At 55.2% G+C, this 13,495-nt stretch overlaps 1 protein-coding gene across 1 annotated transcript in view; it reads right to left on the bottom strand.

Annotated features, from left to right (window-relative positions):
• Positions 1-621: 621 nt before the first annotated feature.
• The window catches only part of GLP1R (glucagon like peptide 1 receptor), a 33,312-nt gene continuing 20,438 nt past the window's right edge, over positions 622-13,495 (bottom strand). The window contains exons 8-13 of the mRNA XM_053914366.2: positions 9,355-9,415; positions 8,739-8,808; positions 8,551-8,639; positions 8,066-8,204; positions 7,100-7,141; positions 622-916 (exon numbers count right to left, since the gene is read on the bottom strand). Coding sequence (XP_053770341.1) covers positions 749-916; positions 7,100-7,141; positions 8,066-8,204; positions 8,551-8,639; positions 8,739-8,808; positions 9,355-9,415 — 569 coding nt within the window. The 3' untranslated portion in view covers positions 622-748. The remainder of the gene's footprint in view (positions 917-7,099; positions 7,142-8,065; positions 8,205-8,550; positions 8,640-8,738; positions 8,809-9,354; positions 9,416-13,495) is intronic.

Here is a 13,495-nt window from a genome sequence, read left to right as displayed (position 1 = left end):
CTCGAGCATCTCTAGAACAGAATTCGGAGCTCATACCTAGGGCTGGGCTCCCCAGCAGTGGGCCTGCCCTGGCTCCCTGGGCATGGCAGGGGCAGGCACCAAAGCAATTCTTACAGATGCCCAGGGGAAACTGGACACATGCAAAGAAAACCCTAGAAATAGCTGCTGGTTATGGCCCAAACAAACCTCCCCAAAGAGAATTTGGGTGGCGAGATGAGGGGGCAAGCTGAGGGAAACGAGTGACCCGGACACATGAACAACATCCCTTAACGAGGAGGCAGATGGGGGTGGTGACCCCCACCCGAGGCTGGCGGAGTTGGCCTGCATTACCCAGCTCTGTGTCTGAGGTTAGATCGGCCTCTTTCCGAACCACCTCCTCCGACAAGCCACATCCCACTAATAAGCCATTGACCTTGAGTTTGAGTCTGGGGCTGATTTGCTGCTCTGTCTGGGGGAACCCCAGGGGCCTGTGGCTTAACGGGAAGAAATCCTCATTTTAGCAGCAATAGCTTTTCCTCTCTTCCTGCCACAGTGATCAAATTAACAGGCTGCTTCTCCTCAGAGAAAATGTGTCCACAGGTCCCGGGAGGCACTGCCCATTTGCCTGTCTGATGGGTTGGGGGAGGGGAAGCAGGGATGTATGTGTGCGTGTGTCCCTCCTTTCCCGGACCCCAGGAGGGTCTCCCCAACCTGGGATGGCCCCCCAGCCCGCCTGCAGCGGGACCACAGGTGGGTGGGTGCTGGAGGTTTAGCTGCAGGAGGCCTGGCAGGTAGCTGCGTACATGCTGCTCCCCACGGTGCCCCCGCTGCTCAGGCTGCTGGTGGGACACTTGAGGGGCTTCATGCTGCTGTCCCTCTGCATGTGCAAGTGCTCGAGACGCCAGCGCTCCCAGCTCTTCCGAAACTCCATCTGGACCTTCCATGGGAAAAGGAGGGAAACAGAAGCCATCATGCAACCAACTGCCCACAGAATGGCCCCGTTATTACATTAGCAGGGAGGGGAAAAATCCACTGCATTATATTAAGAGACACAAGTCAAGGCCTTTGGGCGCCTAAATTAATATCCCAATAAAGTTGTTTATTGTTGTCTCCTATTTTCTGCCTCTTCTCAGGAGAGAGATGGGCTTGATGATTTAATTGGTCTCTTCCATCTCTAAACTCTTGTGACTCAGCTAAGCACCTTTTACAATCCATCACAGTATTGTTTAACGGAAGAGATCGAGAGGCAGAAATGCGGGGAGACGGAGAAGGGAGAGAGAGGAAAAGGAGAGAGAATATGACTTCGGAGTGCACTCTCCAGGTTTCAGCTTGGATAACAGAGGGGAGGAACAGCGTGCCCTTACCCCTCACGGTGCCCACAGCAGACTCTTCTAAACCCCCCAGGGGCTTCACCGAGGAGGAAGGAGGAAAGGATGAGATGAGGCTGAGCCTGGGGGCAGCGGTGAGGAGGCGGCTGTGGACAATGGCTTCTCAGCCTGTATTTGAACTAATCCCATCCGGGAACTAGTCCCAATCCACAGGGGGTGTGGCCCAGGTGAGTTCAGTTAACCAGAATCCCTGCTACACTGGGCTCAGGCCTCTCATCAGGAAGAGCCTTTTCAAGAGGGCTGACGCTTGGGACCTTGCTGTTGGGCATAAAGATCAAATGCAACTACGACTGCAGATCCTCACGTCACCTAAAGGCTTGTGGCAATGCCATGGTCCCCCAGAGGGGCTGCTGGCACCTGCACGTCCAGCCCAGGGCATCTGGGAGGCTCTTCTAGGGGACCTTCCCACAAGTTTGCTTCCCAGAACTTCTCTGATGTCCCCCACCCCGGCCCTCAGGCCTCCGCACATCAGGACGTCTGGGACCTAATTCTCTCCTTTAGGCCCCAGCCACTGGGACGGCCAGTCGGCAGCAGCTGCAGGTATACAACTCAATGACGATGCCCCCACCAGTCCCCATACAAACACCCCTCTTCTCCTCCTGCCACAAGGGCTATCATCCACTAGCTCAGCCCATCAAGACGACTGGTGAGGCTGCATGCCTCCCCTTAAAAGCATGTTTTCTGCGCTGACTGGAGCTGAGATGCCGAGAGCCTGGCTGCAGGTTGGGCCCAGTATCCCAGGCAGTGTTGTGGAGCCCGGGCTTGGGTGTGGGAGGGAGGTGGAGTAGACACCACATGTGGCCCCTTGCTGCATGCCAGCTCCCTGCCCAGCTAAGTGTGTGTGGTTTGTGTGTTGACAGCTGGGATAGGGACATCTGAGGACAATGGTGGCCTCTGCTTGTGCAGCAGCAAGGAAGACCAAACTTGTCTCATGGCCCTTAACTGGGGAGGGGGAAGAGAGATGGTAAACGGAAGCACATCCATGGGAAGCCACCTCGGGGACTGAAGAGGTCTCTGGATACCAGCAGGAAATCAGTCAGGACCAGGACTTCTCAGAGTGCTGACACTGGTGTGCCCTCTGTCCCCATCTCCCTCGGTGCTTTTCTGAGCCTCAGCTGTGGTCCCTGTCATTAAGAAGCATCACTTATTGGGAGTATACTAAATGCCCAGCATTTTCTATGGATTATTTGCATTTCACAGCAACCCTGGGAAATAGCTCCTGTTAGAGGAAACTCAGGTTCAGAGTATTTAAGTATTTCTCCAGGTCTCAGCCAGGATTTAAACCTTGATCTGAACTGCCTCCAAAGCTGGCCTCCTCACCACTGGCCCTTGCCTCCCATGACTGGCTGGTCTTCCCTGGAACTCAGCTGGGAGTGCCAGGAGGGTGGGCACCACATCTTCTTCATCCCACCTGTCCTGAACCTGGCACAGCACCCAGCATACAGTGGGTACTGGATAAGTGTTTGTTTAAATGAGCCAAATGAATGAACAAGTAACTAATAAGCATCTGACACTGGGTTCCTTGTTACTGGGTTATTACAATGGAATAATGAAGACAACAACACAAATCTGGACACAGCACTGGTCAGGGCCCTTGCCCCCAAGTTTATCCTGCCTCCCACAGCCTCTCTGGTCACGCACCATGCCAGGCTCTGGGGTTTGGGATGAACTGGTAAAGCTCAATCACCTCCATTTGCATTTGGGGAGAAAGGCAAAGTGATTGCCTGATGTTGGGAACTGCCCTGCCTGGTTTCAGAGACTGTAACCCCCCATGGCTAAGGCTGAGTGAGAAACCTTGAGACCCTAAGCCACTAAGGAGACAAAGCTTATAGCCCTGGCAGGAGCACCACCTCTGCCCACTTTACTTCACCCTGCCTGGCCCCCAGTGCATGACCAGTAAGCCAATGACGGGTAAGATTCCTCAAGGGAGAGATGACCTAAGACAGGCATGGTCACAAGGGGGCCCTCAGGGAAGGACTTGGGGGGCTATGGAGAAAGGGGGTAATGGACCCTTGCTCCTCAGCTTTGACACGGCCTGAGTCCTCACTCTGTCTGCAAGAAGTCTCCTAATCTCTTGGCTGCCTTACTTCCTTCCCCTGCTCGACCTAAGCCTGAAAAAATGCCAGAGGCTGGTGTGGCCCTGTGCTGGAATGGGTGGTTTCTGGGGGCAATCAGGTCTAAGAAAGAATGCATAAAATCCTGTGAAGCCTGCTTTGCTGATACCCTCAATTTAAATGATAAGGGTCCAAGCCTGAAATGAGCTTGTTTCCCCAAAGTTTTATGGCCCTTTAACCATCTGACCCTGACTCTAAATAAGCCCTCATAGTTCTTTGAATGTTATCTATTGTTTGGTCATTTCTGCCTGACAATGATTGATGGGCTTAATATGAGAATGTGGGTCTTTGGAGCCGCTGGTTGCTTACTGATTATAATAATGCTCTGTGTACTTTGATGCATTTGCAAATTATTTTCCCAGGGTCATGTGAGAGACCAGCAAGTAGCAAGCTTTGTAGGATCCATAGCGGTCTTAACTAAAAACAAGGGGGGAAATATGGGAGACTTTTCGGCATGGCGTGGGCCGAGCTCCCACTCAGAAAGGCCAGTGGAAATCGAGGTCCAGCACATAGGACCCAAGCCCACGGATGGGCTCTCCCATGGGGAGTCAGGCCTGCATTGTACCTAGGCCACTTTGAGACTTGCTTTTTGCTAAAACTCCCTCACCCTGAATTGAGGCAGCAAATGTTTACTGCATATCTTTAAAGTAACTCCCTAAAATCTATGCTAAACCTTCCAAGGACCAGTGTAACCAGTTCAACCACTTTTCCCTTTACATTTGCAAATATCCTTCTTTTTTGATGTAACTAGCAACATCCTCTCCTTTGTTTTCCGTAAATGGTAACCACCCAAAGAGAACCTGTGCATAGTAAGTGAGGACCATCCTCCATGTAATGTGACCAGGAAAGCAATAAAAGCCTGTCCAGGCAAAGGTCGGGGCACTATCCCCTTGAGAGAGTGGCCATGCCATCACTTTTCCTCCACAGGACCCAGCAGTCTGTGTGAATTTGTCTCATCTCAGCCACGACGCCGTGGACACTACAGGCCGGAGTCCGCATCAGCTGGGTCACACAGCCAGGCAGTGTCAGAACTGGACCAGCACTCAGGTTCCAGAGTCAAGAGCCACAGTGAGAGAACACGAGCTGCCACAAATCCACCCCAGGCCTCCCCTCCCTGTGCCCGCTCCCCACCTGCCCATTAGCAGCGGGTGCGGGACTTGGCAGGCATGCAGGACCAATGTTCAGGCCATCTCTTCTCTTCGGGTCACAAGTACCTGGCATTGCCATGGCAACCCTGGGTCTGGAGAACAGCTCTTGTGGGCAGAGGCCTCAGCCCAGGAGCCAAGTATGCTTTTGTGGTCCAGTGATGGTGACAGGTCTGTCCTTGTGCTTGATGGAGTCAGGGCACGAGATGTCTCCAAGAAGGTTTAAAGGTGCAGTTAAGCAAGACAGTCTCTCTGGGTCCCCTGAACCAGGCCTCCTGGACCCCAAGACCCCCAGGGGAGAAGCAAGCTGGGAATCTGGTGATTCGCTTGTTTGCCAAGGGCAGAGTGGGGATATGTGCTCACTCTCCCTCCTCACAGCTCGGCCAACCTTGGGAGGTGGGTGAGGGGGAGGTGACTGGTGACAATTGAGTCAGGGTCCAGGTGAGATGCTCCGCAAAAGTGGTGGGAAAGCCATTGCGTGTGTGTATGCAAGTGGGGGTGGGAATGAGTGTGTACCGCCAGCATGGCTTTGGGGAAAGGAGATGGATAAGTGGGAAATGGGGGGCTGGGGGGTAAGAAGGTGGCAGCAGGGAGCCCCATTCTCTCCTCACGGGCCTCTGTCCTCCTGTTCCCATTCCACACGGGGATACCTGCCAGCCTGCGCCATCCCCCAGAGAATAGAGCAGCAGAGATAGGACTGGGTGGCACGTCATCCCTCTGGCTAAGAACCATTCCTAGAGGGAACTCCACTCTCTGAGTGTCCTATACACCCACCTTCCCTCCTTGCCTGGCCTACTCCACACTGAGTCTGGCCAGCCCTCTGAGACCTGCCCACAGGAACAGCCAGAACCCATTTATGGGCCACCTTGGCCTGATGCTGCCTCCACCTCCCCAGCTCCAGCAGCTCTGATGCATTAGTTGGCACCCCTCCCACCACCCGTTAGCTCTACCACCTTCTAGCCATTGGATTGGGACTATTCACTTCACTTTGCTGAGCCTTAACTTTCTCATCTGTATAATGTGGATGAAGTCTGCCGCACAGGATTGGATGTAATAAAACCAAATACACAGCAAGTGCTCAGGAAATGTTTCCCTCTCTTTTAGAGACCTGGCATCCGCATGCTGTGAGCATTATTACCTCCATTTTGTAGGTGAGGAAACCGAGGTTCAAGGTGGGCATGTAACTTGCCCAAAGTCACCCAGCTCACTAAGTGAGGTGGCCTGGATCAGAGCAGAGATCTGACACAAAAGCCCACATCCTTCGCCTTTCCTGCTACATCACATTGCTGCTTCGAATCGTCTCCTAGGTCCCTGAAGCACCCAGGCTCCCACCCACTGCTCCTCGGGTCCCCCACACCCACTGCAAAAGTAAAATTTGCATTACTGTGCAGACTTTTAAAATCTCTGAGCTCTGGGATCCCAGACTCAGTGACACAGAAGCCACCCAGAGTGCTGGCTCTTTGACAAACAGTGTCCCTGGGTCACCTGAGCTCCAGCTCCACAGATGCAAACCCTTACCTGGGCCTGAATGGAGTTAACAGAGTCCTCAGTTTCCCCCCGGACTGTGGGGGTTGGGGGATGCCTACATCCCTGTCCCTGCTGGGGGTTAATCCTCCTGTGGAAACTTCCCCAGGTGGCTCTGTGCTGCCTGGAAGACTATACTTGTTTTCTCCTCTGGAAAGAATTGCAGTGGGTGGGGGAGCCACGGCATTTGTGAGAACCATTCTGATGGCACGACAGACAAACAGCCCCTCTTCCCAGGAGTTGGCCGTCCCAGAGAGGGGCGGGCTGTGGTCCTGCAGGGTCTGCAGGAGACGGTGTGGGGCCAGCAAGAACCTCTTCCTCCCACTTCAGCAACCAGAGAGCCCCTGGGGGAGCCCACCCCCTTCCTGAGGTAGACCGGGCTCTTGCCTGCCTACACAAAGGAAGGTGGCTTTCTTCCCTGGGCAGAGTTCATTTGAATCCTGGCTCTGCCACGCTTTCCAGGCCAAACCCAGGCATATTTCTCACTCTCTCTGACCTTTGGTGTTCTCGGGTGTGAAAAATGGGAATATCAGAACCAGAATTTTCACAGGGACTTTTTTGGGGGAAGAGGTTTTGACAATGAAATGAGATAGTGATTATTAAAGCCCCGTCTGTTGAATGCATGTCTGGGCATGAACTTGGGCGTGTCTGTTGAATAACTTTGTAACATTCACCACCACCTATTCACTTAACACGGGGCTGGGTCTTCCCCGAACTCACAGATGATTAGGGTACGCCTGCATGAGCATGCACACACACACACACACACACACACACACACGGGATATAGTATGAGAGAGAGAGACCCATCCATGCACAGAAAACAGAATACATGGACAAGATGCCTCCACAGGCTTGGTGAGTAGGGGGTTTGAGCTGAACAGACTGAAGGGAGTCCCCAGGGCACAACTCCAGAACAGCCAGTGGCAGCAGCCCAGCAGGGTCTTACCTCACTGTTGACAAAGCAGTACAAGATGGCCACCATCAGCCCCTGGAACCAAGAGTCAAGTCAGCAGGGAAGGAGCGGGAGGGAGGCACCCTGTAGATAGGCCCTAGTCTCAAGCTCCTTGGGGCTCCAGCCCAACCACCCCCCGCTCAGATTGGGCAGCCCTGGAGATGGGGTGGCAGGCCCCTTCTCCTGTCCTATCTGGAGGAACAAGAAGCCGTCTTGCCCAGATACTACGTAGCTCTTCATTCACCCCTTCTCTGAGGGACACCTGACCCCAGAAAGGACACCATCTGTGACCGCGGGGAACTTTCCCTGGCCCACCATTTGTTCACTCAAGTGACACGTGCCCCAAACTCTGATCTGTGTGCGCATGTGCGCATGCGTGTGACTGTGTGTACAAGTGCACACACATGGGCCCACATGCTGGTGGCCATCCCATAAGTCTCTGGAGGGGCTGGGGCCAGTTTCTTATGTTCCTACACACCCACTGGCCCTCCCAGCCCTGAAGCATCATCTGATACTAGTGGAGAGGACCGATTCTGGGCTTTGGAAACTCCATGACTATGCAAATCTGTTTCAACCCCTCTGAGCCTCCGTTTCCTCCTCTGTATAACGGGGATAATCCTGCACACCTCCTGGGGTTCTGTGAGGATTAAATGCACAGGGTGTATAAACCCGCTGGCCGGGCACCCCCCGCCCCACCCAGTAGCAGTTCGGTAGATGCCAGGCTGGGTGCCCACGGCTACATCCGGGAAGGCTTCCTGCCCAATGTGCTTATAGAAAAGACTGGCCTGGGGCACTGGGACACCTGGGGATTCCAGCTCAGGCTCTGCTCCAACTATGTAACACTGGGCAAGGACCACTGTCCTCTAGGCCTCAGGCTGCCTATCTGCCTGGAACAGGCTGGTCTCTGGCCCACCCCCACTCTGGGACTTTGCAAGAGAGGGACCCTAGCCATGCGGTCACCTGGAAGGAGGTAAAGGAGAGCTCTGTGAGCAGCTTGATGAAGCGCAGCGTCCCCCGGGCGTGCTCGTCCATCACAAAGGCAAAGATGACCTCGTGGGTCCCCAGCAGGGGGATGAGCGTCAGTGTGGACTTGGCAAGTCTGGTGGTAGGGTGGAGATGTCATTCTGGACCTCTCCCATGACCTCTTCTCCCCTTTCTGTGCCCTCAACCCCTACCAAGCCCAGCAACCGGGTCACAGACACCCTCCCACCCCAAATGCCCTGGGACATGCTGCTTGGAGGGGAGGAGGTAGAGGTCGAGCCACCTCCCTCCTCAGGAGCACAAAAGCTGCCCAGGTACAGGGATGAGGGTAACACTTGGGGTCCCCAGACCAGGCCCAGGTGGGAGAAGGTCATGTAGGGTTCCAAGCTCAGCACCCCAGGGTCTCCGTCTCTGCTGGAAGGAGGGGCTGAGGGCGCCCAGCAGAGCCAGCTCGGTTGCGTCACCTGCACTTGATGTCCGTCTGGCACATGAGATTGGCTTTCAGTTTGGACACCACGATGCAGATGACTCGGACGAAGATGAGGAAGTTCACCTGCAAGGCAGACATTGGGGTGGCTGGGGGCCTTCTCAAGACTCTCTCCCCAGTCCTCCCCCCAGCACTCCCCAGGGCCACCCCCGCACTGCCACTCACCCCAATGGCAAAGAGAATGGGCAGCCGGATAATGAGCCAGTAATTCATGTTTGAGTTCCTGGTCCAGCAGCTGGAGGGGGAGAGGACACACATAGGCACCCGGCTGGACACAGACCCCAGCTCGCAGTCAGGCACAGGGACACAGAGGTGCGTGTGGGCACACAGTGACACACACTGAACCACACAAACACTGCCTCTGGGAGCCACCCAACAACCAGTCCCACAGACCCACGCAAAGCCCTTCCAGCCGCATACACGCACACATGTGCACAGTCCGAAATACACAGTCGCACACAGAGAGATACACACGCCCCCTGCATGAACCTGCAAACATGATCACTTGTGTACCTCGCACCACACACAAAATAACACTTTGTTCGCAGTTATTACAAAGGAACCTGCAGGGGGCGCCATGCACCCCCCAGGCCCAGCACCGTTTGCTGTCACACAATCCCAGGGTGGGTGGACAGGGCGAGTAGAGAACTAAAGTCATAAATTAAGCTCTGGTCCCTCAGTTTATCCTCCCAACAAGTCATAGCCACGTGCCCCAGGGGCCAAGGAACCGCATGAGGAGGGGGAATGTCAGCACACTCACCCCTAGGAGCAGGACACTCACCCCTCATCCTCATAGAGGTACTTGACAATGCCCCAGGGGATGACAAACAGCAGGGGAACACCTAAGAGCAGAGAGGGAAAGAGAGAGAGGGGAGAGGGGCTGGCAGGCCAGAGCCACCGCCATGCACACCCGGAAGCCTTTCCTTACCCTGGCCTCTTCCACCTCCAGGCCCCAAACCACACTTTCTAGAAGGCACGGAACTAGGAAGGTCTAGGTGCATGAACAACAGAGTCATCAGGAAAGACGCCCCGCCCCGACTCGCCAGACTCTTCCTTATCAGGGTCCCCATCACATGGTGTCTGTGCTCCAGCTCTCCAGTCTGCCCCTCGAGTGGGCCAGCCATACTGTCAGAGCTCACCCCCAGGCTTCTGGCTGAGACACAGGGACACAGACACCCCAGCAGCAGAGGGACAGGGCCATGGAGTGGGGACAACACAGTGCATGAGGAGGAATAGGCCAGCTCTCTGATGCCCTTCCCCCACGGCCTCAGCCCACATGCCCATCTCCGTCAATTCCTTCAGGCACCCGAAGCCCCGCCAGTCACCTGTTCCCTGCCCACACGCATCTGCAAGTGGCCTGGAAGAGCCTGGAGTAGAAATAGGAGCCCTACCCTTGATGCCAGCAGCCCGCAGTAACAACCACAATAACAGCACTCTCTACTTGGCTGAGACTTGACCGGTATGGCAGCAGGCTCTGGGATGGCCCCCAAAGATCCCCGCCTCCTGGAAGTCACACCCTGGCACCGTCCACCTTGTACCAGGGTTGGTCTGTGTGACCAATGATGCACAGCAGATGTGATGGCGTGTCCCTTCTGATATCAGGTTATAAAAGAGTCTTAAAAGGTTAGAAAAGGCTTGCCTTGGGCGCGCTCTCTCAGTGTGATCACTCGCTCTGGGGGACAGTATTGCCACGTCCTGAGGACACTTAGCCTATGGACAGGCCCCTGGGGCAAGGAATGGAAGCCTTCACACAACAGCCAGCAAGGTCCTAAGCTTCCTGCCTCCTGAGTGAGCTTGGAAGCGGATTTTCCAACCCCGGTTAAGCCTTGAGATGACACCTATCCAGGTTGATGGCTTGACGGCATCTCCGTGGGAGACCCTGAGCCAGAGGCCCGTGAAGTTGAACCCAGATTCCTGGCCGTAGAAACTACAAGATGATAATTGTTTTAAGCAGCTAAGTGGTGGGGTCATGTGTTTGCAGTGATAGGCAACTAACACAACTGGCTTCCAGTTATAGCCTCATTTGTCTTCAGAGACTCAGTGTTCAGCTCAGTGAGAGCTCGGTGTGTGTTGCTGACTTATAATCGGATTGTCCGTCCTCATGTGACAGATGGCGATGGATCAGGAGCTCAGGAGGGTACAGGCGGGACTAGGGCGCAGGGCTACAATCCCATGCCCATGCCAGCCACCCTCAATGGCTTTCTCTACTAACTGCCTCCGTGCCTGCCTCTACGGCTGCTCCTCTCCGGGTCGGAGACGTGGTGTCTGAGACAGGTAAAAGTGTGCCTATTTAGGTGGGTGGACACAGATGTGTGTATGGGGTGGAGGGGTCCATGTGCATGCTCGTGTGGCTCTGGGGTTCTCCCCCGGGAGCACGTTTCCAGGGCAGAACGCACTTCATAGCCCTTCCTGCCACCATCATCCAGAGCCTCAGCAGATGATGTCCACTCAACAGCAGCCCGTATGCCTGGAGCTGCTGTGCTGGACAAGGGCAGACGGGGGTGGAGGACACAGAGACTCCCACAGCTTCATCAGATATCTCTCTCCTTGGCCATTTATTTGAATACGACAGACCTCTCAGCACCCATGATGTGTTAGTAACAGGCTTTCATGAGACTGGACGAGGGACAGGTGCCCTCCAAAGTGTGGACATAGTGTGGAGCCTGCCACTAGAAGATGCTCAATGATGATGGAATGAATGGATGAGTGAGTGATGAGGAAGTCAATATATCAATTAGAGAAGGGTCTCCAGGTAAGAACAGCTCCCCGAGAGCCACACACATACAGAAACCTCCTTCTTGGTCATCCCCAGCCTCATGCTGTCCTTGCCTCCAGAAGCCCCACTCCAGGACTGTGGAGCTCACTCATGTTACCAGACCTGGGGAACTTCATTCATTCATCACCATCTCTGTAACAAAGTCTTTTAAGAAACACAGGCACCACTCTGTCACATGCAAACATTACACGCTCCCTGCTGGCTTCATTTTTCTCCCATTTAGAAAATCAACAAGATAGGCCAGAAGAAAAAAGCTGGAATTAAGTAAGATACACAGAACCAGCTCCAAGAAGTAACGAGGCCCTCGTCCATCAATCGCCTCCCTCCTGGGCAGCCTCCTCATGGGGGCTGTGGGGGTATTCAGCTGCCATGGGCAGCAGCTGCCATGCCTTTTGGGAGCTCCCCCAACTGTGTCGGAGTCCTGACTTTAATTCTCTGCTCACACATGAAGCTGCGCGTTCTTTCCCAAGCATGCCAACTTGGGCCAGGCCTTCTGGCATCACAACAGCACATTGGCTCTCTGAGACTTCCTCTGTCCTGTCTTTGTTCCTAAAGAAAAGGATGCTCTGATGGGAGAGGGGGCCCCCAGGTCCTGCACTTATACCCCCTCAGACCCTGAGCCCTGAGCTGGGGAGTGAGGTGGTGGGAAAGGACTGGAGCCCCTCCCCCATTTCCTACTTAGAGACCTCAGGGCTCTCTCTATCCCCACCAGTCCTCCACCAACCACCCCCACTCCACTGCTCACATCACAACGTCCCTTTGATTGTTCCTATCCTCAGGTCACCATGGTGACAGATACTACCAGTGCTGATGCTGTTTCCCAGAATGGACAGACACTGTCCCCCACCCTGAGGAGAGCCTTCCCAGCGCTCTCCTCAATGGCCTAGCGCGCTCCCACCCCTAGTTAGCTGCAGGGCTCTCCAGCTGCCCACTGCCGCTCTGACTGCCCTAGTGGGGTGAAGAGGCCTCGGAGAGCAGGAAGGCTCAGCAGGGAGGTGGGAGGGAGGGTTGAGGAAGGGTGAGAGGAGGGAGCTGAGAGTAGAGGCCAGGTCCCCCAGCCCACCTTGCTCAGCTGGGTCCACAGGGCCCCAGTGAAGAGGAGGTACAGTGTAGGCTAGAGATTTTGCATGACAGGCAGTGGGGCCCAGAGCCTGGGGTTCAGGAGGCCTGCTTCCAGCGCCTGCTCTGCCTGTAAGGCCCTGCCCTCTCTGGGCCTCCGTACCCCCAAACATTGATCACATTAAAGCTCCCTTAGAGGTGCTCTTCCATGAGGGGGCTACGCAGAGCCAGGTGGCTGAGGAACACCAGCATAAAGCCATGAAATGTGAGAGCGAGCACAGGGCCAGGGGGCCGGGCAACCTGCTTGGCCTCCCGAGGGGTGGGCTGGACTGGGGCAGCCTTGCAAAGGCCCGGGGGGCAGAAGCCAGTATGGGACAAGGGACTCTGAGGGAGGCGGGTGGCTGTGACCGAGGTGGAGGTCCCCGGGAGCAGCCTGAAGTGGGTGAATGAAGGATGAGAGGAGTGAATGGATGAATGATAAGCTGGAGGGCACGTCCTGTGGGGTCCAGGGTGGGCACACGGCAGATCAGGGAGGGCCCGATGGCATGACCCTCTTTGGCTCCATGCCAGCGGGGGCCTGTGAGCCCCTCCAGACCAAGCCCTGTTGCATCTGTTTTCGGGTAACGAAGGGGACTGGGGTTGCTGCTGCTGGGTGTCCCAGGCCCTTCCCCATCTCACCCCTTTCTCATAGGAATGCCACAGAGTGAGAGGCAGAAGCACAACCAGAAATGTTCCAGAAAAAAAAAAAAGATGCAATGGTTATTGGCAAACTTTTTTGGCTAGAACATTTCCAGCTGGGCGCCAGGCACGTCTGCGGTCCACCCTTTCCTCTGCTGGCTTCTGCCACCTGCCCTGCTCTCCTGTGACCATCCTCTTCATCATCATATGATAGAGTCAGAGCCCTCAGTCCCCACCCAGGACCCCCCACCCTGAGGCCCAGGATTCTCCATTTCCCTCTGGGCCTGCACTGCCCAGAACTGACTGGGGGCAGGGTCCCATCCCGGAGGGTGTTAGCAGCAAGGGTATTCAAAGACAGTGCAGGACTGCCGATGGTGTGTGCAGTGGATTTGGCCAGAGTGGAGCCCTC

The sequence above is a fragment of the Desmodus rotundus genome, chromosome 11 (assembly GCF_022682495.2).
Source record: "Desmodus rotundus isolate HL8 chromosome 11, HLdesRot8A.1, whole genome shotgun sequence".
Classification (NCBI taxonomy): domain Eukaryota; kingdom Metazoa; phylum Chordata; class Mammalia; order Chiroptera; family Phyllostomidae; genus Desmodus; species Desmodus rotundus.
This window is presented reverse-complemented; position numbering and strand designations above follow the sequence as displayed.